At 39.8% G+C, this 26,689-nt stretch overlaps 1 protein-coding gene across 2 annotated transcripts in view; it reads left to right on the forward strand.

The window, feature by feature from the left end:
* The window catches only part of DNAH8 (dynein axonemal heavy chain 8), a 322,639-nt gene that overhangs the window by 222,265 nt on the left and 73,685 nt on the right, over nt 1-26,689 (forward strand). For both annotated transcript variants that reach the window (XM_025382614.1, XM_025382615.1), the window contains 5 exons: nt 1,352-1,604; nt 2,176-2,366; nt 7,983-8,104; nt 11,996-12,114; nt 13,871-14,073. In XM_025382614.1, the coding sequence (XP_025238399.1) occupies nt 1,352-1,604; nt 2,176-2,366; nt 7,983-8,104; nt 11,996-12,114; nt 13,871-14,073 (888 nt within the window). The remainder of the gene's footprint in view (nt 1-1,351; nt 1,605-2,175; nt 2,367-7,982; nt 8,105-11,995; nt 12,115-13,870; nt 14,074-26,689) is intronic.

Raw genomic sequence — 26,689 nt, forward strand, 5'->3', positions numbered from 1 at the left:
TTATCTGCCTACTTGTACTGCTCCTGCTAGTGAAGCAGTCTGTCTTTTGGTCCAGTGACTCCTCCCAGCCATTTGGGATACCCTTGGGCATTAAAAATATAGCAAGCAGAACTGGGGGCTGCTCCCCTAGTCTAGCCAAGAGTGTGCTGGATCAAGACCTCTTTCCTTGGGGTTAATCCCAAGTTGGACTTCCACATTAGACAGCATGCCCATCAGAGTAACACAGCCCTTCCTGCAGCACTCGCCTGCCCTCCAGACCTCTAGGGTAGTCCAGAGTGCTGCCGTTTGCAGATATGGGGATTGTTAGCTCAGTACATCCAAGGTGTCTTTCCTTAGATTTTAATTTTAAAACCAAATTCATTGTCATAAGCATCTACTATTTCTATTAAAAACAATAATTTAAAAAAGGATGAGTTCATATCCTTTGTAGGGACATGGATGAAGCTGGAAACCATCATTCTCAGCAAAGTAACATAAGAATAGAAAACCAAGCACTGCATGTTCTCATAAGTGGGAGTTGAACAATAAGAACACTTGGACACAGGGAGGGGAACATCACACACGGGGGCTTGTCGGTGGTAGGGGCTGGGGGGAGGGATAGCATTAGGAGAAATACCTAATGTAGATGACGCGTTGATGGGTACAGCAAATTAACATGGCCCATGTATACCTATGTATCCAACCTGCACGTTCTGCACATGTACCCCAGAACTTAAAGTATAATAATAATAAAAAAACAATAATGAAAGGCAAAACTAAAAATAAAATTCGAGTTTCTCTTCCTGGTGAGACATTTTCACTATACCCCAATTTACTCTTGTTAGAGACAGAGGGATTAGAGTTTTCTATAGCAACGACTGTTCTACTAAAGCAGCGTGAGGAAAGAGTGTACCATTCAACTACCAGCATGACAGCCCATGTGTGAAGTGTTCAGGTTAGCTCACACCCTGAGACAAGTGGGGTGGACAAGCTGTGACACTTGAGGAGAGCCACCAAGATGACAATGGGGGTGAAGCCTATCACATGGGGAACAGCAAAGACCACTGGAGACATGATCATTGTCTTGAGATGTGTGAAGACCCAATCAAATGGGTCTTTTGCTTTTTGCAGATGTTTAGGCAGAGTGGGGGATAGTCTGTCAGTGGGAATGTTTAGAAGGCTTCAGGCATTGGATGGTAGTTGGTCTAGAAGCTTTTTGGTGTCTTAAGATTCTACTGTACCAGTGGTCTTCCTGACTTTGGAGACATCAAGTTGAAAGCTAACAGTATTTTTTTTTTTTTTTCAGAAGAGATGTATCTTGCCTTGCAACTTTCCCATCTGTGTACTACAGTTTTCCTGTTTTGAATTTTAGGCTCACTGGTAGATGACGAATCTCTCATTGGTGTACTTCGAACTACCAAGCAGACGGCAGCTGAGGTAAGTGAAAAGTTGCATGTGGCTGCAGAAACTGAGATCAAGATCAACGCGGCTCAGGAGGAGTTCCGGCCCGCAGCCACCCGCGGAAGCATCCTCTACTTCCTTATCACAGAGATGAGCATGGTCAACATCATGTATCAGACGTCACTGGCCCAGTTCTTGAAGTTATTTGACCAGTCCATGGCCAGGTGAGTCCTCACTACCTTCATCCACAAGTGGTAACTTCAAAGCTGGCTTGTATTTCTACTGTTTTAGAAATTGCTTTTTCACTATTCACAATAGCAAAGACATGGAATCAACCTAAATGCCCATCAACAGTAAAGTGGATAAAGAAAAGATGGTACATACACAACATGGGATACTAAGTAGCCATAAAAAAGAATGAACTCATGTCCTTTGCGGAAACATGGATGGAGCTGAAGGCCATTATCCCTAGCAAACTACCACAGGAAGGGAAAACAAAATACTACATGCTGTCACTTATAAGTGGGAGCTAAATGATGATACCACATGGACACATAGAGGGGAACAACGGACACTGCGGCCTATTAGGGGATGGAGGGTGGGAGGAGGGAGAAGATCAAGAAAAATAACTAATGGGTACTAGGCTTAATACTTGGGTGATGAAGTAATCTGTGCAACAAACCCCCATGAATTAGGTTTACCTATGTAACAAACCTTCATGTGTAACCCTGAGTTTAAAAGTATTTTTAAAAAGCAAATTGCCCTTTGCTTCTTTGATTCTTAAATGTATTTCAGATCTGAAAAGTCACCACTACCTCAAAAGAGAATTACAAATATTATTGAGTTCCTGACATATGAAGTTTTTATATACTCTGTCAGAGGTCTATACGAAAACCACAAATTCCTGTTTGTACTCCTCATGACCTTAAAAATTGACCTTCAGAGAGGGACAGTTAAGCACAGAGAGTTTCAAGCTCTCATTAAAGGTAAAGTGTGTGGGATACAGATGTGGTGTGTAGAGGATGTTGCTTTTGATATGCTCTTTGATATACCATAAACCCATTTCTGTGATCCAGTAGGGAAATGATGTTCTAATGAAAGTGTAATGAAGTTTTATTTTTTAATATCTCTTTTCTGTTTTTCATTCGTCTTGCCCTGGTTACTTAAGATTCAGGTCTGTGCCAACTCAACTGAATATTGATATTTTTGTAGTTATTGATATAACTACATTCAGTTTATTCACTGCTGACCATGCCTGGGAGAATCGATTGCTCAAGTGAGGAAAAGTGATACTGGTGATGGCTTTCTTTAGCAAGAGAGCCATTCCCTCAGCAAGGGGGTATGCTGGTTTTTCAGACTGCAAGAAAAGGCTCACTTGTGTTTCATATTTGAAGTTAATCCTATTCATTGCCTATCTCCATGTTAAAGGTCTAATTAAGAAGACAAAAGAATGGAATTTTCATTTCAATTTAGTTACACAAGTATTTACTGAGCTCATGCTATGTAAACCCACCACGCTAGCTTTGGGGATGTAAGAATAAACCAGATACTGCTTGAAAAGAAATAATAGCCTCAAAATGGAGATAAAGATAATTTAAAAATCACTCCAAAGTAAGGCAGAATCACCTAAGTGCTGTAAGAGAGCTAAGAAGCAAAGTGTTGAGTCTAAAAGGAGGGAGCAATTACATGTGGTTGGTGAAATCAAAAACAGTTTCTTAGAAAATATACCTTTGTGGGTTAAGTCATGAGTTGGGGAACTATTCGGTACGTGGCAAAATGCTTCCATCTTTTTCTTGTGTGTTTGGCTCTTTATATATGATTTAACCAATTATTTTCTGGCTCCCCACACCCCAAAAAGAAAGTGGCATTTGAGGTGGACCCTGAAGAGGTAGAAAAGAGGAAAACATTCCATGCTGAAAGGGAGCAGCATGAAAAAGGGAATGAGTGGAGAACATCTAAGTTGTAAGAATCAGTCTGGTTTTGTTGAAATGAAAGGTGGATATGGAGGCATACTGAGAAATAGAGCTGGACATATAAACTGGTGACATACTTCGGAGAGCCTGGGTTCCCACAGGAAGCGTTTTCTTGATCTGGTAAGAAGCAGGGAGTTGTGTAAGGTGGTGATGTGATCATTATGGTCATTTAGGGAGGTGAACTTGGCACATGTGTAAGGATCAAAGAAAAGAGGTTCAAAGGAGTCTCTTTCAATCTTCCCAACTGCAGGAATACATTCCCAACCTAGGGTAAAGGCAATGGGAATATATAGGGAGACAAGGGTATGAGAGATTAGGGAGGTAAAATGGCAAAAACCGATGCATAGAAGAGCCAAGAGAGCAGGCAGAAATGAGTCTACGATTTCCGGTCTATGCAGAGATTTCTGGTCTGGTTGGTTGGAAGAGGAGCTGGTTTGAGGAGGGTTGGTGTGGGGGATTTCTGGATGTGATTTTAGGGCCTATGTAGTCAGAATAGGCCAGATTTTGCTGCCATAAAAACAATCCCAAAATTTCAGTGACTTAACACAACCAAGGTGTACTACATTCATGTTACCTACATTCATGAACTACATTCATGTTACCTCTCCAACATGCTGTTCTAGTCACTCAGAAATCCACATTGCTTCCAAAACTACTACGGCAGAAGGGCAAGGATGTGGCAGACTGTGCACTGGCTCTTAAAAGTCACCCCACAAGTGACACATGTCACTTACGCTCCTATTTCGTTAGCCAAAGCCAGATATGCAGCCACATCTCACTTCAAAAAGAGCAGAGTGCAATTCCTCGTGTGTTTGAAAGGCGGGGAAACAGTTTGTGACCAGCTCTGATGACTACAGACATATGAAATTTGAGCTATCCAGAAAAAAATTAGAAAAGATAACCTAGGCTGGGTGCGGTGGCTCACGCCTGTAATCCCAACACTTTGGGAGGCCGAGGCAGGCAGATCACAAGGTCAGGAGATCGAGACCATCCTGGTTAACAAGGTGAAACCCCGTCTCTACTAAAAATACAAAAATCAGCTGGGCATGGTGGCAGGCACTTGTAATCCCAGTTACTCAGGAGGCTGAGACATGAGAATAGCTTGATTAGTGCCTTTACGAAAGAGGCCCGAGGGAGCTCACTCCCCCTCCCACCATGTCAGGACACCGTGAAAGGAGCCATCTATGCACCAGGAAATGGGCCCTCACCAGACACTGAATTCTCCAGGGTCTTGATCTTGGACTCTCCAGCCTCCAGAGCTGTGAGAAATAAACATTTCTGTTGTTTCTAAGCCACCCAGCCTATGGTATTTTGGGATAGTGGCTGAATGGACAAAGATACTGTGCAATACGAGGGGAGGAGAAGCATACTTTTGAATCTTTCCTTACCGGTGAGCTGGCTTTGCTTCCTGAATGCCATCTGCTAACGTGACCCCTGAGAAGGAGGCACATATGACATAGAAAGGAAAAAGTGGGAAACCTGGTGCCTGGGTCCACAATGGATGCTGGGAAGGAAAAAGGAGGTTAGAGGTAGAAAGAGGAGGTCAGGTGCAAAGATCCTCATCTCTTCCTTGCCTCCTGAGGGAGGTGAGAAGGGGAGAGGGCCAGAGAAACTCTCAGATAGGAGATGACCCTGCATTCTGCCCAGTGTCACACCCACCATGGAAGCAGGGGAGTAGCTGGATGGGCGAGCCTGAGGTTTGGCAAGTAGGAATGTGGCGACATTCAGGGGTTGAGAGGGCTGGCACGCAGCTGAGACTGGAGGTCAAACAAAAAAGTTTTAGAGAAAGAAAACTTTGTACCTGCAGACAAAGTACAAATGCCAGGAGCTGGGGCAGTGATTGCAGCCCAGGGCCCCGACAGATAGCATTTGTCGTAGCTCAGAGGATACAGTACAGGGACCCAGCCTGCACCTGAGGCATGGAAATCCTGGAGGGCAACCTGCAGACCTGAGGCATGCTTCCCACCACGACATAATCCCACCCCGTCTCACCTCTCCCACCTACCAACCAACCAGACCAGAGCTACCCTGAAAGAGACTGGGTTATTTGAAAGAGGGTGGGTAAATCAGAGGAGACTGAGAAATGCGGCAACACAGTGGGGAGGGAATTCGTCAGGGAGGATTAGATTTGTTACAGAAAAATAAAGAAGGCTGAACACATGGGTTGTGGTGTTAGCACATTTGTGACCCCATTTCATAAAATTGGAGTCAGGGAGAACTATATTGTATAGGGCCAGGAGAGTCAGGGAGAGGAGTTTGGATTTAATTTAGTTGGCAATAGGGAGCCATCGAATGTTTTATGAGCAGGGATGTGGCATGAACAGAACAGTGCTTTAAGAAGATTAATTTGGGATTGTATGATAGGTTGATTGACAGCAGTACAATTAGCTCAGCAATAAAAGAGTTTTTAAACAAAACGTAAAATTTGTTTTAGTTTTGAACTGGCTTACATTTTGACTGAATTATTCCTTAAAAGATGGTACGACTTTGTTTTTAATGGTTTTTTACAAAGTTAACAAACATGATCCTTAGATCATAGATACTTTAAAAAAATCATTTTGAACTCAATACTTAAGGGGGAGAGTGGAGGAGTTATTTATCGTAGCAGAAATGTTTGATTTCCCAAGAGTGACAGGTTTTTCAGTTTGTTTGTTTCAATTACTACTTTCTTTCTGCAATATTTGCAAGGTGACTTTGACTTTCTTCTTCAACCAAAAATGTCAGAACACTTTGAAAAATGAAATGGATACCAGGCGCAATCCTGCATTATAGAGCAATGGATTTACCTTTCTTCCCTGCCTGGTTATTTTAGAAAGATATTATCTTTCTTTTGTCATAGACTGTGTACAAAAAGACACCTTAGGGGGTCTTTTCTTGCCTTCCAAACTGGACTGGACCTGGGCCTTCCAAGCGGGGAAAGAAAAAGAGAGAAAGAGAGAGAGAGAGAGAGAGAGAATGTCAGAACAACAGCTAATGATTACATAGCTCTTATTATTATTCTATACTGTTCTAGGTACATTACTGTATTTAACCTTCGCAGCAGCCAATCTGGTAGATTCTATCAGACATCCATGTGGCAGATGAGGAAACTGAGAGGGATTCATGGTTTTTTTTTTTTTTTTTGTTCAAGTTTGTGCAGCTCTTACGTGGCAGAGCCAGGATATTTTGGGGAATAGGAAGGGCCGTCATTGTTCTAATATGTTTGGAAACACAAAGATAGCTTAGATTTCTTCTCCTGGTGTCTCTAAAGCTCGGGATTACATAAAAACATTTCTTTGGAAACAACCAAGAAGAAAAGGGGTGAGTTTGTCTCTGTGCCAGGGCTGCAGGTGGCTCTCTCTAGTGGCTGCTTCTCGCACCAGTGACTCCTACAGTAGCAGTAATGGTGCTCTAGTGAGACCAGCTCTGTCTCCAGGTTGCAGAGGGGCCGACGGTGAGAAGAAGGTTTACACGTTGTTCTAAAAGTATTGTTGCACTCAGAGCCACAGATTCCCAAGTCCCCTGTGGTGGAGGAAATGGATTTACATGAAAAAAGTACTTTAGTTCATACAGCTACTCAGGACGATGCTAGATGGGGAGAGCAAAGACCTGTAGTTCCCCCACCCCCCTTTTTTGGTCCATGAGTTGATTTGTGAACTGGAAGGAATGATGAGTTCTTAAGGAAGACGATAAGATTTAAAAGTTCAAGAATCACTGTTTTGCATACATCTGAATTAAACAACAGTGGAGCTGGAATTATTATGACATGTTACCAAAGACATGCAATAGAGAAATTTTGAAATTGTAACTATCATCATATATTTCATTGGAAAATGCTAGGTATGCCCGTTTGACCTGAGATTTGCTTCAGAATATGATTAATGCTATAACTCATTCTCCACTGGACTCAAGCTCTGTGAAAGCCAGGGTCTGGTGGGCTTTCCTCTGCTATATCCCCCAGTGTCTGGAACATACCAATTACCTAGAGGGTGCTCAATAAATATTTGTTCCATCAGTGAATGGATAAATGATTTAAATATTAGTCATCCACTAAAAAACCCATAGATCTATTATATCATTTCCTCCTTCACTTCCTTCCCTCTTTTTATCCCTAGCCTCCCTTTCTCCCACCCTCCTTCCCTAACCCTAACCCTAACCTTAACCCTAACCCTAACCCTAACCCTAACCCTGACCTTAACCCTAACCCTAACCCATCCATCTGTTTATCTCTCTGTTTGACCTGGTAACAAGTAGTGTTTAATGGCAAGCTTCTGGAGGAGTAATGACTAAGAAGTGATATTTTAAACCCACGCATGAAAAGATCAACATATTCAATGATATCAAATTATAAATTTTAGATCGTTAAAAAATAAAAAGCAAACAAATATAATCACTTGAGAAAAATTCCTTGCAGGGAAAAATGACAGAGTTGTTATTTGTACCTTATAAAATGGTATAAATCAGTAAATAAAACACTAAGACTTGAAGGAAATATACCAAAAAGCCCCCACATTTTCTGCAATATTATTATTTTCCAATTTTCCCATATTTTCAGTCATGTGGCTATCTTGCTTTTATTGTTTGGAGAGTACATTTCTAAAAATGAAGTACAGGCTCACGCGTTTCACACCGTCTGACGCCCTTCCCCAGGAGGAGCAGCTCTGGACCTGAAAGCCTGCCCTCCCAAGCCCTATCGCTGGATCCTTGACATGACGTGGCTGAATCTTGTGGAGCTGAGTAAACTTCCACAATTTGCAGAAATTATGAACCAGGTAATACAATAAAGGGCTGGTTGAAAGTGCAGATCTGCAAACCCAAACATACCTGGGCCACTTAAACTGGGGCTTCCTGGCAGCAATTCCTTCACCCAAAAAAGTCAACCCACTAGTTTGGATCTGAGGCTCTGTGGCTGTCTGGGAGAGATCTTGGACAGATGGACCTCAGGGTTAACCTCTTCATAGTTACAGGCAACTGTTTTCCTCCTGTGTGGTGGGCATGGGCCATTTTTATATGCCTGTTTGAGTTGCTGCTGGAATCAGAACCGGTAGATGGACCGTTTTATTGTAGACGACTCGTGCTTTTACACTGTAACTTCTGCCTATATAAGTGATTTGTGCAGATTTGAATGTGAGTCAAATTAAGCGGTTGAGGTCCCTCTAAAAAATTAATTATTTTAGTGGCGAAATATAATGGTGAAAATGGAGAAATAGGTGCCGATTTGCCTGTTGTTTTTTCTTATTTGAAAATGTACATTGATTACTGTGGATTAATTGTTGAGTCAGTTGTCACTGGAAAACAATCGTGCAACTCAGAATAAAGATAGCTGTTTTTTACTGGGATCTGTTGGCTACAACTGCCTGTCACTGAGGGAGCCTGCACTTTCCCAGTGTCAGATGCCAGTAATCATCTCTTTTCTGTGGCCGCTAGTGACTGACAGATGGGGCCATAGGTAGACTGCAGGTTGGCAGAGCCTCATGCTGTAATCACCAATCCCCCACCCAACATACTGTGTTAGCTGCCTCTGTTTGTTTAGTGGCATTTCTGAAACATTGTGTAGACTCTACCTACTCAGCCTGGTTGGGTCAGAGTCAATTGGATAAACTCACTGGGTTCCATCTGTGGATGGACAGTGAGCTTTGTTTTGTAGTACAACCACAGATGAGTCCTCCAAGCCCACTTGCTTGGAAAAAGAAAGTGATCTTGGGCCGGGCGCGGTGGCTCAAACCTGTAGTCCCAGCACTTTGGGAGGCTGAGGCAGGTGGATCACGAGGTCAGGAGTTTGAGACTAGCATGGCCAACAGAGTGAAACCCTGACTCTACTAAAAATACAAAATATTAGCCAGGCGTGGTGGTGGGTGCCTGTAGTCCTAGCTACTTGGGAGGCTGAGGCAGGAGAATCGCTTGAACCTGGGAGGCAGAAGTTGCAGTGAACCGAAATCATGCCATTGCACTCCAGCCTGGGCGACAGTGTGAGACTCTGTCTCCAGAAAAAAAAAAAAAAAAAAAAAAAGAAAAGAAAAGAAAAGAAAGTGATCTCGATCTGGTCAGCGATTGGGTAAGGGAGATGGTCAAGAACCACTGGAAAAATCACTCGAAGCCCATGCCTTCTACTGATGGTTTACATTGATACAAGAATACTTATTATTATTGTTTGCCTCTGCCAACTAGATGTTAAGTACTCATGAGGTAGAATATAGTAGCTATTACTACTTCCAGTGGGATAGGTACTTTGCAACAATAACCCTGCCACAGAAAAGCAGAGTTATTGACCCTAATTTATAGATGAGATAATGGAAATTCAAAGAGGTTAGGTACTTGCCCAAGACCCCATTGCCAATAAGTGGCAAAGCTCATGCTCTTCCCATGCCATCATGAGTTATTTCTTTCCCACTCCTCTTACACCACTGGATGGGCCAGAAGTGGAGTGAGGGGCAGTTTCTCAGGAATGTTGCAAAATTTCAGTGGAGACCTGCAGTCAGGTGGCCATCAGTCTGGCCTGCCTGGGGGAAGGAAGGGAGGAAGCAGAAGATCAGTCTCCCAGCTGAGTGGGTGTCACGAACTGAAACATCATAACCTCAAAGAGATGCTTCCCTGACCTTGGCATCCCAGGCCAAGGGCCAGGAAAAGGAATGAGAAATGGAGGTGGACATGCAGAGGCTGGAAGTCATCTTATCACCCATCATGGCTGCAGCTCACCCTAGAAGCTCTACTGTGGTCAAGTCAAAATTAGCAGGTAGAAGGTCAGTAGGCAAAGAATAGTCATCTGATTTCTTCCTGTGCCTCAGCCGCAGTTGTGGAGGGGACCTGTGAGGGACATTGTGGGCAGGTGCAAGGTAAGGCTGGCAACACCCAGGCCCTGGCATGCAGGCAGCTTCTTTGAGGGTGGCCAACCAGAGAGAGCCGATGCAATCTTCAGGAGATAGGTGGCAGTTGTGAAACATTTCAGAAATCCCCTTTATTTATTTGTTTGTTTGTTTGTTTGTTTGTTTCTTGAGATGGAGTCTCACTCTGTTGCCCAGGCTGGAGTGCAATGGCATGCTCTTGGCTCACTGCAACCTCCGGCTCTCAGGTTGAAGCAATTCTCCTGCCTCAGCCTCCTGAGTACCTGGGACTACAGATGCATGCCGCCACGCCCGGCTAATTTTTTGTATTTTAGTAGAGTCAGAGTTCCACCGTGTTGCCCAGGCTGGTCGCAAACTCCTGAGCTCAGGCAATCTGCCCGCCTCTGCCTCCCAAGGTGCTGGGATTACAGGTGTGAGCCACCAGACCCAGCCAGAAATCCCTTTCATCTTTTAGTGCCCCAGGGACAAAGTGGGAGCAACTGAGTTACAGAGTAACTGTTCTGTTATTAATTTATACTCTGTCTGTATCCTGTATGATGAATTGTTTACACTATAGATATGAGACTTTGGACAGTTGTTTACCCTGTCTATGCCTCAATAAAAAGTAGGGGTCATAGAGGAAAAGGTGTAATCCTCAGGTCTGGCATAGGGCATCTGTTATACGAGCCTTTGCTACTTGCTATTGTTGCTTACTGTGGCTTTTTTATTTTTATTTTTTTATTTTTTTGTTTTTGAGAGGGAATTTCACTCTTGTTGCCCAGAGCTGGAGTGCAGTGGTGCGATCTCGTGTCACAGCAACCTCTGCCTCCTGGGTTCAAGTGATTCTCCTGCCTCAGCCTCCCGAGTAGCTGGGATTACAGGCATGTGCCACCACACCCGACTAATTTTTTTTTTATTATTTTTAGTAGAGACTGGATTTCTCCATGTTGGTCAGGCTGGTCTCGAACTCCTGACCTCAGGTCATCCACCCGCCTCGGCCTCCCAAAGTGCTTATAGGCGTGAGCCACCTTGTACCATGGCTTTTTTAAAAAGCACACTTACATAACCCAGCCTGATTGTTGCTGAAGAGCAGGGATAGGCTCAATAATCTGTGGTTTTCGTACTTAGTCTTGACGGTACTTGGGCTGCAGTGAGCACCTTTTAATGCCTCTGAACACCTGAAGTCCTTTTCATGCTTCTGAACTTTAAGACCAGCTGTTGGAGAGACTCCTTTCGTTATCAGGCTTTAGGTCTCAAGGTAGGGGATCACTAGGAAAATAAAAGTTTTGATGTTGTCATCTATTATTATTTTTAAGTAGAAATCAACATTTAGAGGTCCGGTTATCAGAATGCCCTGTTAGTGGTTCTCAACTGAGGGTAATCTACCCACCCCCAGGGGCATCTGGCCATGTCTGGAGACATTTTTGACTGTTAGGACCCGGGTGGAGGGTGCTACTGGCATCTCCAGTGGATAGGGATGCTGCTAAACATTCTACAATGCCCAGGACAGCCTCCCACAAAAAAAAATTCAGATCCAAATGACAATAAAACCAAGCTTGAGAAACCTTGATGTGTGTTTCTTCTGGCCCAGTCATCTGGTGCAGTTAACAAATGGTCCTAATTGTAGCGCATAATATAGAAAAATAATGGAAGAACTGGAAGGGAATAGTAATATCCACGTTATTCAAGTCATTGATCCTGAAGAAAGGTTTAAACTGTGCTGTTACGCTTGAAAAATTATCTGCCTGTAAAGAATGACCCTCTCAGGTGACTCAGAATCCTTTCTAATATATTCCGATTACATACAGTTCTGTGACTTGCTAATTGGCTTGCTTCTTTTAGATATCTCGTAATGAGAAGGGGTGGAAAAGCTGGTTTGATAAAGACGCTCCAGAGGAGGAAATTATCCCTGATGGTTATAACGATTCACTAGATACCTGCCATAAACTTTTACTTATCAGGTGAGAACAGGCATTATCAGACCTAGAAGCATCACTCATAATTTTGCTAAATTACAGATTGTATCTCAGTGAGTTTACTTCACTGTATCTCTGTCATTGAAAGTAACGGGAAAAACCGCAATTACTTCTGTGCCAGCCTAATATTATAAGAAGTGTGTGTACTTCCAAATTATGGCTTGGGATAGCAGTTCTTCAGTTCCTTGACAAGCAAAATAAAATGGTAATGGTGGCAGGGAATGATGTATTTTGACAACATATTAATGATAGTGCTTTTAGCAAAAAGCGTGAAAAATATGCTTTTATTATTCACTTTGTTCATGATTTACCATTGAGTGTAAATCAGTTATTGTTGAATTTATTTCTTTAAAAAAGCAGACCTCACAAAGTTACAAGACAATTAGCTCATAAGCTAAAGTTAAATTGCGTTTGAGAAAAAAACCAATAATATTGCACTGAATTCGAAATATATAAATGCTACTTTTGGCTATAAAATGGAAACAGAAGTTTGAAATTGATGTTAAAGAAGAAAATCGCCCTCTCTTTTCACATTTTACATTTTCTCAGTATCCAGTAACTCAGAGACCTTCCACGTTGAAAAAAATCAGTGTGTGTGTGCGTGCACGTGTGTGTGTGTGTTTGTATGGTAGGTGGGTAAGGCAGAGGAGTAAAGCAGGGGAGATGAGACCCCTACATGTAAAATGAGAGGTAGAGATATTTTGAAGCGATCTTTGTCTTTTCTAACGTTCTACACCTAAGTTTGCATTTCTTAGAAAAAGCTGTTTCTTAGACATTGTCACCCTTCAAGAGTGGCCAGAACAACACTAATGTTGACTTCATAGTCCACAGAGTATGAAAGGGCTCCTTTTTTTTTTTTTTTTTTTTTTTTTTGAGACAGAGTCTTGCTCTGTTGCCCAGGCTGGAGTACAGTGACGCAATCTTAGCTCACTGCATGCTCTGCCCCCCAGGTTCACACCATTCTCCTGCCTCAGCCTCCCGAGTAGCTGGGACTACAGGCACCCACCACCACGCCCAGTTAATTTTTTGTATTTTTAGTAGAGACGGGATTTCACCATGTTAGCCAGGATGATCTCAATCTCCTGACCTCGTGATCCACCCACCTCAGCCTCCCAAAGTGCTGGGATTACAGGCGTGAGCCACCACACCCAGCCAGGCCTACTTGGTTTTATTGGAACACATGTGTCTATTTTTTAATCCATCATTTAAAAATTAGATCTATGTCAAATAGTACAGTCTAGTAGCAAAAAAACAAAATAAAACAAAACAAAAAGAGTCTGTGGGGCTTGTCTGTGCTTTACCATATCAGTATTAAATGACACTATCCAATGTGTCTGTGTATGTGGAACTTGCTATGGTGTGCATTACACAAATGGTATGCCACAAATGCTTGCTGACTAACTTACTTTGGGCATCTTTGGCACATTGGTTCCTCTCCTGAAGGATGTGGAGCCTCAGAGTGTGTGGCAGGTCAGCCCCTACCATGTGTTGGAGCTGGTGGAGGACACTGTGTTGTTATGGGCTCTGCCCTACTTCTTGCCAATGCCTGGCTGGCACCAAAACCGTGAGATTAAATTTGTGCTCTTCCACGGATAGGAAACCTGGCCATTCCTCTTACACGGATGTGGAAAAGTAGGAATTAGCTTGGTGCCCTTTTGCTAATTAAATGTGTGTTTTTACTCAGATAGAAGAAAAAATGAACACATTTAGTTTATTTCACTTAACTTGTATTCATTTTTAGGTCGTGGTGCCCAGACCGTACTGTTTTTCAAGCAAGAAAGTATATTGCAGATTCTTTGGAGGAGAAGTACACGGAACCAGTTATCTTAAATCTGGAGAAAACTTGGGAAGAAAGTGATACCCGGACACCTCTGATATGCTTCCTGTCCATGGGATCTGACCCCACCAATCAAATTGATGCATTGGCCAAGAAACTGAAACTGGGTAGGATTAACAATCTACAAAATTTAGCAACACTTCCATATTTTTGCCCTGAATTTTGCCTTTCATAATTTTATAACTGATTCTTAGAAATATATGTAAAACTGAATTCAAAAAATATTAAACTTATTCCTCTTCCATCCTTTCATACCCCCTAAAGTGAGGCTATGATATAGGTATCTTTGTGTAGAGAAGAACACACTCATCTACCATATACTTTTTTTTTTATTGGTTGTGTTTTTAAGTTCTAAGGAGATAGCTGCATTGCATGGATAGCCGGCTAAAAAGAATGAATGCACAACAGCCAAAGTTTACGTTATTGCCACGCCTATATAAAATTACGGCAAAGTTTATTTTGTCACAAATTGAAAAACTATAACCATTATTGTAATGAATAGTAATTAGGGATTAATTATTTCATGCTTTCACTTAATAACCATTCAGTACAGGCAGTGTGCTAGATTTGGGGGTACAGAGATGAATACAAACACAGCTGGGAAAGACAGACATGTAAACATGTAATTGAGGGCGATGTGACAGCTGCAGTAAATATTTCATAGAAGTGGCCGTTCACAGGATTCAGAGCTACTCAGATTGCCTGGGATATGGGGGAAAACATCACATTGATGATATTTGAGTAAGAAGTTAAAAAATAGATAAAATTTACCAGGTGGGGTGGTGGGAGATAGAAAGTTACTCTAGGGGGGAGGAGATGCGCAGAGAAGTTATAAACAAAAAGCGTTTATAAGTGTGACTGAATCAGTAGGATTAAAGGACAGGGATGCAGAGCACATCTTGACAGGATTGTGCCATGCTGTAAGAAGGACTGTTTATCCCTTCCTTCATTCATACTCTGAAAATCTGAATGTGGTTGACATTGCCATTTGCAATCTTCTAGGTTCAGATATCTATATAACTTGTAGGATTAATCCACTCATGTCTTTTGAGTATTTAAGTGATTGATTGTGAATCACTAAATCTATCCTGTGAAGTAAAATTACATTAAATTTATTACATAGTCTACATAAGCATGATATAAAATCAATTCAGTCATGTCCATGTACTAGCCACCTGTCCCTGTGCATAAAACCAAGCTATGGTAGTATGGTTCATGTTCATGTCCTCTTTTCTCATCTTGACTTCACTCTATTTGTTGTCACCACACTGTTCTATATTCTCAGTGGATCAGTGTTCAAATGGCCATGGTCTTCTATCTGAACACTGATACCAATGCAAAGAGTGCCCAGGTTATATTGGCAACTGCTCATGGTTAAGTCTCATTAGCTATCTCCAAAGTAGGCAGTTTTGCTCTAGTATTTACTGTAGCACACCAGCTGTCTGAGTTTATCTGAGAGTGATGCCTCTCTAGTAGCCTTACAGTTTGCAAATGTCTCTCAAATCTGTTGCTCTATGAGTGTTTATCCAGCTGCCGCTATGCCTCACTTCTGTCTCTACAGAGGTGTCTTTTTTCTCTCTTGCCACTTACCATTCTTCTCCACATGGCAGAACATGTGGCTTCTGGTGGCTCGTGGGCTTCACTGCTTACATGCTCAGAATGTTCAGCACTCCCAGGGAAACTCCTCTTATTGTCTTGGTTCCAAGTCCCAATATCCAGGGAAGTAACTCATTGTCTTAGCTTTGGTCATGCACTCCTTTCTGGGCCAATCATAGCTTTGGTCATGCACTCCTTTCTGGGCTGATCATAGCTTTGGTCATGCACTCCTTTCTGGGCCAATCGATGAACTGCTGCTCTGGAGATAGGTTCCTAGTAGAAACCTTATGTATGAAGCTGGAATGGGGGACATTTCTTAGAAGACGATACAATGCCTAGAAGAAGGAATATTCAGCCAGAGTTACCATTTCAAATGTAATTTAAGAACATAATCAAGAAATTCAGGGTCTCCTTGGGGAGAAATTATAACTGACATTCCATGAATACAGAAGGGCAGACTTGTGCTATCTCCTTTAGTTCTATCATACTGCTTTGCTTGGCAATTTGGTGATTTCCATTTCTTACTCCTACTTTACTTTTTCCAACAACAATCCAGGCTTCTATTGATTCCTTTATTAGGATACTGGAACAACATAGATTTGGTTTTGACACTGAAGGATCAAATGAATTTTATGAACAATTCTATTGCCAAATCATTTTAGCAGTATTAGGAAATCTCGTGCTGCTTGCTGCTTTGGGTTGAAAGTCCCAAAGCTAGCTGTTAAAATGGAACTGTTACACAGACAGAGCAACATGTTAGTGTAGTCTCAGCTATTAATATTTTATGTGAAAATCTGGATAATAATCATAGGATGCTTAAGGTGAATGTGACTGGAAATCTTGAAATCCAATTACTTTTTTTTTTTTTTTTTTTTTTTTTTTACGGATGGGGGAAACTATGGTCTGGAGATAAGGCCCCAGACCTAGTCCATGGCAGATCTGGTTCAGAACTTATGTCAGGAACCCCACTTCAGTGATCTCATTGGTCTTTCTTTTTCATTCCTTCTCATTGTTTTCATTGAAGGAATTAACCAGCTACCTGAAAGTAACATAAGGATGGGACAGAATCAAAAAATTTTTGTAGAAAAAGAGGAGAAGGGAAACTTTGGGTTATAGATATTGTCTGGTACTGGTCAAGATCTGTAGTGAGAAATCTGGAGCAGAGGAGCTCTGCACAGAGTACTGGGTATGTGGGCGAAGTGGAGAAAGCAGATGGATTTAACATGAGAGCCCTTCTGGGAGCCTGAATAGGGGAGGAGGGAGGTCTCAGAGGAAGGATGGGCTTAAAAAGAACACCTGAAAACGAACAAAAGAGAACAAATACATAAAACCCCCACAGGTACACAAAAGTAGAAGTAGAATAATAATATAAAAATTGAAATAATAATATGTACAGATGAAATATTTTAACATTTTAAATAATAGGAGAATGGCTTATAATTATAGTAATAAATTACAGCAGCTCATCAAAATTGGCAAATTTATAGAAACATATGAGTTTAGAAAATTCCTCAGAAAAGGTAGAAAACCCTGAATAAACCAATAATCAAGGTGAGAAAAGGTAGAAGTTTTAAAATTATTACATCAGCAAAGACTCTAGGCTTGGATAATTTTCTGATAAGTCCTTTAAAACTTTCAAGGACTCTCACATGCTATATTCTGTTCCAAAAGATGGAAAAAGAGAATATATTTTCCTTTTGTTTTATTTATTTATTTTTGAGACAGAGTCTTGCTCTGTCACCCAGGCTGGAGTGCAGTGGTGCAATCATGGCTCACTACAGCCTTAACCTCCCAGGCTCAAGTGATCCTCCTACCTCAGCCTTCCAAGTAGGTGGGACTACAGGCACACACCACTACTCCTAGCTACATTTTTTTGGTTGTTTTTTTGTAGAGGTGAGTTCTCATTATGTTGCCCAGGATGGTCTTGAACTCCTGAGCTCAAGTGATCCTCCCTCCTTGGCCTCCTGAAGTGCTTGGATTACAGGCATGAACCACTTCATCTGGCCCATTTTCCTCTTTATTAACGTTATTCTGAAATAGTAAACTGACCCAGATAGTAACTGCATAAACGAAAGAAAACCAGCCAGGCGTGGTGGCTCATGCCTGTAATCCCAGCACTTTGGGAGGCCGAGGCAGGTGGATCACCTGAAGTCAGGAGTTCGAGGCCAGCCTGATCAACATGATGAAACCCCTTCTCTACTAAAAATACAAAAATTAGCTGGGCATGGTGGCAGGCACTTGTAATCCCAGTTACTCAGGAGACTGAGACATGAGAATAGCTTGAACCCAGGAGGCGGACGTTGGGTTGCAGTGAGCTGAGATTGCGCCATTGCGCTCCAGCCTGGGTGACAGAGCAAGACTCTGTCTCAAAAATAAATAAATAAATAAATAAATAAATAAATAACTGTAAGGATCTTAACTAAATCACAAGCAAGTTGAATTTATAGTGACATCAGCAAGATGTCTCATATCCCTCTACATATCCCTCCCTCATATCCCAACACCACATCAGCAATTCTGTATCCATCTACAGATGAACTCTCTGCAGGAGCCTCAGGATATAGGTAGAAGGTTGTGAAACCCTATTAAAATCTAAGACCTAGGAGGGTTGTTTTGAGAGTACAAACTGACACCCAAATGGCAGATCTGCCAATTGTGCTTCCAGGTTCAAGCCTAGAAATGGCCCTGCTCCCCAAGGAGTTTGGCTACAGCCCTTTTTGGCCTTGAGCCTGCAACTAAAACCAACTGCCAAAGGTTGTAGGTGGAATCAGGCACACTAATGTCTCAGTGGAGAGGCTTGTCTGCCTGCCAACATCGATCTTGCCAGTGAACTTGAAAGTTACCCTGTGGCTTGTCTCCAGCCACCCTCAGCTGAGGTCCCAACTCAGAGCTAACTGTGCAAGAGCCCAGAAGGAGGCTTGCTCATATCTAGCAGCCTGGGAGTCTGAGCCTCCAAGAAGGGCTCATCAACCTCTGTACCCCAGCAGATACGAAGGGTGCCCACTGTCAACCCTGGCCCCTCCTGCTGCAGTCAGGGAACTATCCTACCTGTGCAGGGATCTACTGGGAGATACATGCCCTTCTGAGCCAATGAGATGAACTATTCAGTCATCATCCTCCAGCATATCCCAAAAGGGCCCAGTCTCAGCTCCAGTCCCTCCTGCTGTAGTCAGGAAACTAATTTGTGCAGAGACCTGCTGGGAGACACACTCCCATCTGAACCAATTAGGTGGGCTTGCCAGCTGCTGCCCCACATCAAGTCCTGAAGGGGTCTAGTCTCAGCTCTAGCCCCTCCTGCTGCAGTTGGAAACTATCCCATTTGTGCAGAGACCTGCTGGAAAACAAACTCATCTGGGCCACTGGGACAGGCTTCTGGGCTTGTGTCCCTGACCAACTTTCTCACACAGTTCAGGCATATTGTCCCTAAAAACAAAACAAAACAACAGCAACAAAACTTGTTATAAATATCAGATTTTCTGGTAAGCCTCATGGTAACAACAAAGCAAAAACCTATATTAGATACGCTAAAACTAAAAAGTAAGGAATCAAAACATACTACTAGAGAAAATCACTTAACCCCAACCAAGGGAAGACTACAAGAGAGGAAGAATGGAAGAAGAAAGGATCTACAAATTGACTAGAGAACAAGTAACAAAATGGCAGTAGTCCTTTCCTACCAATAATTACTTTGAATGTAAATGGAGTGAAATCTATGATTAAGAGACACAGAGTGGCTTAATGGATTTTTTAAAAAAGACTCAGCTGCATGCTGCCTACAAGAGACTCATTTTACCTGTAAGGATACACACAGACTGAAAATGAAGGATGGAAAAAGATATTCTATGTAAATGGGCACCATAAAAAGAACAGGAGTAACTATGCTTATATCAGATAAAATAGACTATAAGCCAAATACTGTAAAACGAAGAAGGCCATTATACAGTGATTAAGGGTAAATACAACAAGAGTGCACATGCATGCACGCACGCACGCACACACACACACACGCACCCAACATCAGAGCTCCTGAGTATATAAAGATATGTAAATACTAATATATATTAATTATAATAGAATATATAATTAATAAAAAATATTAATAGCCCTAAAGGGAGAGATAGACTGCAATACAATAATAGTAGGGGACTTCAACGTCCCATTTTCAGCAATGGACAAATCTCCCAGATAGAAAATCAATAAAGAAATGTTAGAGTTAAACTATACTCTAAATCAAATGGACCTAACAGACATTTACAGAACATTCCATCCAATAGCTGTAAAATATACATTTTTTTAAACAGCACATGGAACATTCTCCAGGATAGATCATATATGAAGCCACAAAACAAGTCTTAACAAATTTTAAAAAATTGGAAAACTACCAAGTATCTTTCTTGACCACAATGGAACGAAACGAGAAATCAGTAACAGTAGGAACTTTGGAAACTGTACAAATACATGGGAATTAAACAATATGTTCCTGAATAACCAATGAGTCAAAGAAGAAATTTGAAAGAAAATTTAACAATTTTTTGAGGCAAATGAAAATGGAAATACAACACACCAAAATCTATGGAATACAACAAAAGCACTTCTAAGAGAGAAGTTTAGAACAATAAATGCCTATACCAAAAAAAAAAAAAAAATCACAAATAAACAACCTAATGTTGCATCTCAAAGAATTAGAAAGACAAGAACAAATTCAACTCAAAATTTGAAGAAAAGAAATAATAAAGATCAGAGTAGAAAATAAATGCAATAGGAATTTTTAAAAGTACAAATGATCAACAAAATGAAGCGATGTTATTTTTGAAATGATAAAATCAATACCTTTGGCCAGACTAAGAGAAAAAGAGATATGACTGAAAAAAAAAAAAAACAAAAAACAACAGATGAAAAAGAAGACATCATAACTGATACCACAGAAATACAAAAGATCATTAAAGATTGTTATGAAAAATTATATGCCAACAAATTGGAAAACTTAGAAGAAATGGGTAAATTTGTAGACAAATATAACCTACCAAGATTGAATCATGAAGAGTTAGAAAACCTGAACAGCCAATAATGAGTAATGAGATTGAATCAGTAATTAAGTCCCCCTTAAAAAAAAAAAAAAAAGCCCAGGAACTGATGGCTTCACTATGGAATTCTATCAAACATTTAAGGAAGAAATAATACCTATTCTTCTCAAATTATTCCAAACAATTGAAGCAGCTAGGAATTTTTTCAAACTCATTCTATGAGACTAGCATTACTCTAATGTCAAAACACAAAGACACAACAAAGAAAGAAAACTACAGGCCAATATCCCTGATGAACATAGATGTAAAATCCTCAACAAAATACTAGCAAACCAAATCAAACAGTGCCTCAGAAAGATCATTCACATTGATTAAATGGGATGCATGGATGTTTCAAGATGTATAAATCAGTAAGTGTGATACATCACAGTAATAGAATGAAGGACAAAAACCATGTCATCATCCCAATAGACACAGAAAAAGAATTGGATAAAATTCAACATTCCCTTGTGATAAAATCCTAAACTAATTAGGTGTGAAGGAATGTACCTCAACACAATAAAGGTCATGTATGACAAATCCATAGCTAACGTCATTCTGAACTGGGAAGAGTTGAAAGGTTTTCCTCTAAAATTAGGAACACAACAATGATGCCCACTTTCACCACTTCTGTTCAACATATACAGGAAAGTCTAGCTAGAGCAATCAGGCAAGAGAAAGAAATAAAAGGCATCCAAGTTTGAAAAGAGGAAGTCAAATTGTCCCTATTTGTAGATGACATATGTAGAAAACCCTACAGATGCCACGAAAGAACTGTTAGGACCAAAAAACAAATTTAGTAAAGTTGTAGGATACAAAGTCAACCTACACAAATTAGAGTTTCTATATGCCAACAGTGAACTATCTGAAAAAGAAATTTAAAAAGCAATCCCATTTAAAATAGCTACAAAAAATAAAATACCTAGGAGTAAATTTAACTAAGGAGGTGAAAAATATCTACAATGAAAATTATTAAACATTGATGGAAGAAGTTGAAAAGGACGCAGATAAATGGAAAGATATCCTGTGTTAATTACTTGAAAGAGTTAATATTGTTAAAATATCCATACTACCCAAAGCAATCTACAGATTCACATGCAATCTCTATCAGAATACCAATGTCATTTTTTATGGATAGAAAAAAAATTCTAAAATTTATATGAAACCACACAAAATCCCAAATAGCTAAAGCAGTCTTGAGCATTAAAAAAAAAGAAAAAAGTTTAAGGCACCAAACTACCTGGCTTCAAAATGTACTACAAAGCAATAGTAACCAAAACAGGATGGTAGTGGCATAAAACCAGACACATAGGCTAATGGAGCAGAATAGAGAAACCAGAGGTAAACCAACTTATCTTCATTTACAATCAACTTATCTTCAAAAAAGTTGCCAAGAACATGTAATGAGGAAAGATCAATCTTTTCAATAATGGTGTTGGGAAAACTGGGTAATTATATGCAGAATAATGAAACTAGACCCCTATTTCTCACCATACACAAAAATCAAATCAAAATGGATTAAAAACTGAAATGTAAGACCTGAAATTGTGAAACTACTATAAGAAAACACTGGAGGAAATGCTCCAGAACATTGATCTGGGAAAATATTTTTTTGTGTAAGACCTCAAAAGCAGGCAACCAAAGCAAAAATAGACAATTGGGATTACCTGAAGCTACAAAGCTTTTGCACGGCAAAGGAAACAATCAACATAGTAAAGACATAACCTAAAGGATAGGAGAAAATATTTGCAAACTATGCATCTGACAAGGTGTTAATATGCAGAATGTGTAAGTAACACAAACAACTCCATAGCAAAAAAACAAAGAATCTATTTATTAAAGTGAACAAGAGATCCAAACAGACATTTCTCAAAATAAGACATACAAATGGCAGAGATATATGAAAAGGGGTTCAACATAATTGGTCATCAGAGAAATACAAATCAAAACTACAATGAGTTATCATCTCACCCCAATTTAAATGGCTTGTATGAAAAGAACAGTAACACATGCTGGCAATGATGTGGAGCAAGAAGAACCCTCATACAGTATTGGTAGAAATGTAAGTTAGTACTTTGGAGAATAGTATGCAGGTTCCTCAAAAAACTAAAAATAGAACTACCCTATGATTCAGCAGCACTACTGCTAAGTATATATCCAAAAGAGGTGAAATCATTAAGAAAACTTTGAAAGGATTTGTTTTTTATTTTAAATATAAAATAAAAAAGGAAGTGAAATCAGTATGTAGAAGAGGTATCTATCTGTACTCCTATGTTTACTGTAGCACTATTCATAATAGCCAAGATACAGAATCAACCTAAGTACCTATCACCAAATGAATGGATTAATACATGCAGTACATATACACAATGGAATACTATTCAGTCATAAAAAAGAATGGCATTCCGTCATTTGTGACAACATGGATGAATATGGAGGGCATTATGCTAAATGAAATAAGCTGAGCATAGAATGATCTCACATTCTATGACAAGTACCACATGATCTCACTCTTGAGAATCTGATAAATTTGATCTCTTAGAATTGGAGTAGAATAGTGGCTACCAGAAACTGACGGAGGGTAGGAGGGAGGAAGAATGATTTCTAGTGTTCTATTGCACAGTAAAGTGAATAGTTAACAATAATTTATTGTGAAAAAAAAATATATAGTCCAAAATAGCTAGAAGAGAGAATATTGAATGCTCTTAACACAGGGAAATGAAAATTATTTGTTGTGATGGATATCTTAATTGATTTGATCATTACACAATGTATACATGTGTAATGTATACATTACCCATAAATATGTACAATCATTTTGTGTCAATGAAAAACAGAATATGACTTTGAAAAGGAAGAATTCAGTAGAACATCAAAAAATAACTTGCAAATAATAACATGCCTTCACCAAGCTGGAACACATGGGCAAATATCAGAAAGATGCAGGATTAGGAAATCTCATCACAGCAATAAGAGAAAAACTTTTCCTTAAGCTATCATACTGTTATCTTGATAGGTGCTATAAAAGCCATTTTATAAAAATTCAACACTTATATTTGACTTTTGGAAAGTGGAAACAGAAGGATATTTTATTTCTATGATAATGATTGTGAACCCCAAATGTCATGATACTTATTGGTGAACAACTAGAGACATATCCATTAAAGTCAAATACAGATGTCTGCTATTGCCACTGTTATTTAGCATTGTGTTGTAGAAGATATGGCTAATGTATTGAAAGAATCATAAATAAAAGATGTAACTACTGGAAAGGAGGGACAAAATCAACATTGTTCTTAGACAATATAATTGTCTAACAAAAACACAAATGAATCAATGGAAAAACTATTAGACTTAATAGTCTAATAGTTCAGTGAGGTGACTGTTTACAAGATAAATATATAAAAAATGATGCTTTCTTATAAAATAAGATATAAAACTCCTCTTAATTATAGCAATAAAAATAAAACTGAGAAATAATTTTTAAAATACTCATTTAAAGAAAACTATAAAACCTTCTTAGAGACATAAAAATAGTTAGAATAAATGGAGAGGTGAGCCACATTCCCAGTATAGAGATTCAATATTGTAAAGATGTCAGTATTCCCTAAATTAATCTATAAATTGAAGCCAAGTCTAATTGAAACTCAAGCATCATTGTTTTTCTAGTTGGATAGTAGAGGGATATTAGATCTTCTAGAATTGTAAATGGACAAGAATAGCTAAGAAAGCTTGAAATGGAAAAAAATAAGAATAATGGGGAACCAGCACCACCAGATTTTTAAAACCTTATCGAATGGCAATAATTTAGTCATTTGCATTGCAAACATTGATAAATATGGAGCACAATGAAAGGGCCAAAATTAGACTCTTGTATGTACAATAGCTTAATATGTGATAAGATTTGTATTTCCAATCAGTGGAGGAAAAATGGGTTAGACAGTAAACAGTGTTGAGATAACAGGTTAACTTTGGAAAACACAAAAGTGTTACCTCACATTAAACTCTAAAATAAATTTTAGGTTGACTAAGGCATTAAGTGCTTTAAATTAAACTATAAAAGAAGAAGAAGAATATATTCAATTAGTTATAGTATATATTCAATTAGTTGAGCGGCCAAGATTTTCTTAATCATAATACCTGAGTCTAAAACCAGAGGGACAAGATAGATAATGTGACTGGATGAATTTTGAAACATCTGTATGTTATAAAAAGGAGTGAAATAATGGCATTTGCAGCAACCTGGATGGAATTGGAGACCATTATTCTAAGTGAAGTAACTCAGGAAAGGAAAACCAAACGTATGTTCTCACTCATAAGTGGGAACTAAGCTATGAGGACTCAAAGGCATAAGAATGATACAATGGACTTTGGGGACTGGGGAGAAAAGGTGTGAGGGTGTGAGGGGTGAAAGACTACGTTTTGGGTAGAGGGTACACTGCTCAGGTGATGAGTGCACCAAAATCTCAGAAATCACCACTAAAAAACTTATTCATGCAACCAAACACAACCTGTTCCCCCCAAAACCTGTTGAAATAAAAAAAAAAAATCTGTATGTCAAAAGCACCATAAATAAAATAAAAGCACAAAAAAACAAGGATAAGTGTGTGGGCAGGGGACTATAGCATTCCATTTCAGTGGGAGACACTGGGAGTCCTTTTTCGTTTGTTGTGAATTTTTAAAAACGGTTTGAATGCTGTATCCAAACTCTTCTCCATGTATGAATTCCTCCTAAGAACATATTGAGAGATATACGTCCAGATTTATATACAAGGGTGTTTCATCTAGTGCAATTTATAATACTGAAAAATCAAAAATGTCTTAAGTATATAAAAAGTTATTGATTGAATGAACAAGAATGGATTTGACATGATGGAACGCTGTGCTGCTATTAAAAACTGTTTTTCAATAATATTTGATGACAGTAAAATGTTCACAACATACCATTGGAATGTAGAGATATAAAATAATCTATAGGCTGGGCATGGTGGCTCACACCTGTAATCCCATTACTTTAAGGGGCTGAGGCAAAGGATCATTTGAGGCCAGGAGTTTGAGATCAGCCTGGCCAAGCATAGCAAAATCCTGTCTCTACTAAAAATGCAAAAAATTAGTCTGGCATGGTGGCACATTCCTGTAATCCTAGCTACTCAGGAGGGTGAGGCATGAGAATCTCTTTTTTTTTTTGAGACAGAGTCTCTCTCTGTCGTCCTGGCTGGAGTGCAGTGGCCGGATCTCAGCTCATTGCAAGCTCCGCCTCCAGGGTTTACGCCATTCTCCTGCCTCAGCCTCCTGAGTAGCTGGGACTACAGGCGCCCGCCACCTCGCCCGGCTAGTTTTTTGTATTTTTTAGTGGAGACGGGGTTTCACTGTGTTAGCCAGGATGGTCTCGATCTCCTGACCTCATGATCCGCCCGTCTCGGCCTCCCAAAGTGCTGGGATTACAGGCTTGAGCCACCACGCCCGGCCGAGAATCTCTTGAACCCGGGAGGTGGAGGTTGCAGTGAGCCGAGATTGTGCCACTGCACTCCAGCCTGGGCGACAGAGCAAGATTCTATCTCAAAAAATAAAATAAAATAAAATAAAATAAAATAATGTATAATACATATATACATATATAAATTTTAATATAGGTAGGTCTACAAACCCTTGGGGCCAGATATGCTTCAGAAATCAGAATGTTCTGGTTTTTAGAAGGTAATATTCCATATATTATATAATACACTGCAGCTAAGATATAAATATTCAGGAAGATAGGGATAAATAAAGACTATAAAGAGCCTCACATCTGTTCAGGAGAGCTTTTGCCTCCAAAATGATTTACCGTTTTCAGAGCTTTCTGAATTTTTAAATGAAGATAAGGGATTGTGGATTATGCATATTAAAAGGATTAGAATAAAGATCTCTAGAGAGGAATATTGGTGATTTTTATTTCCTTCTTTATATGCTCCTGTATTTTTCAAACCTTCTAATGTGAACATATATTATTTAGTTAGAAGTAAGTCCAAAAAAAAAAAAAGGTGGAAGAGACACAAGCCTAATTTTGGAAAGGAATATAAAGGCA

The sequence above is a fragment of the Theropithecus gelada genome, chromosome 4 (assembly GCF_003255815.1).
Source record: "Theropithecus gelada isolate Dixy chromosome 4, Tgel_1.0, whole genome shotgun sequence".
NCBI classification, from domain to species: Eukaryota; Metazoa; Chordata; class Mammalia; order Primates; family Cercopithecidae; genus Theropithecus; species Theropithecus gelada.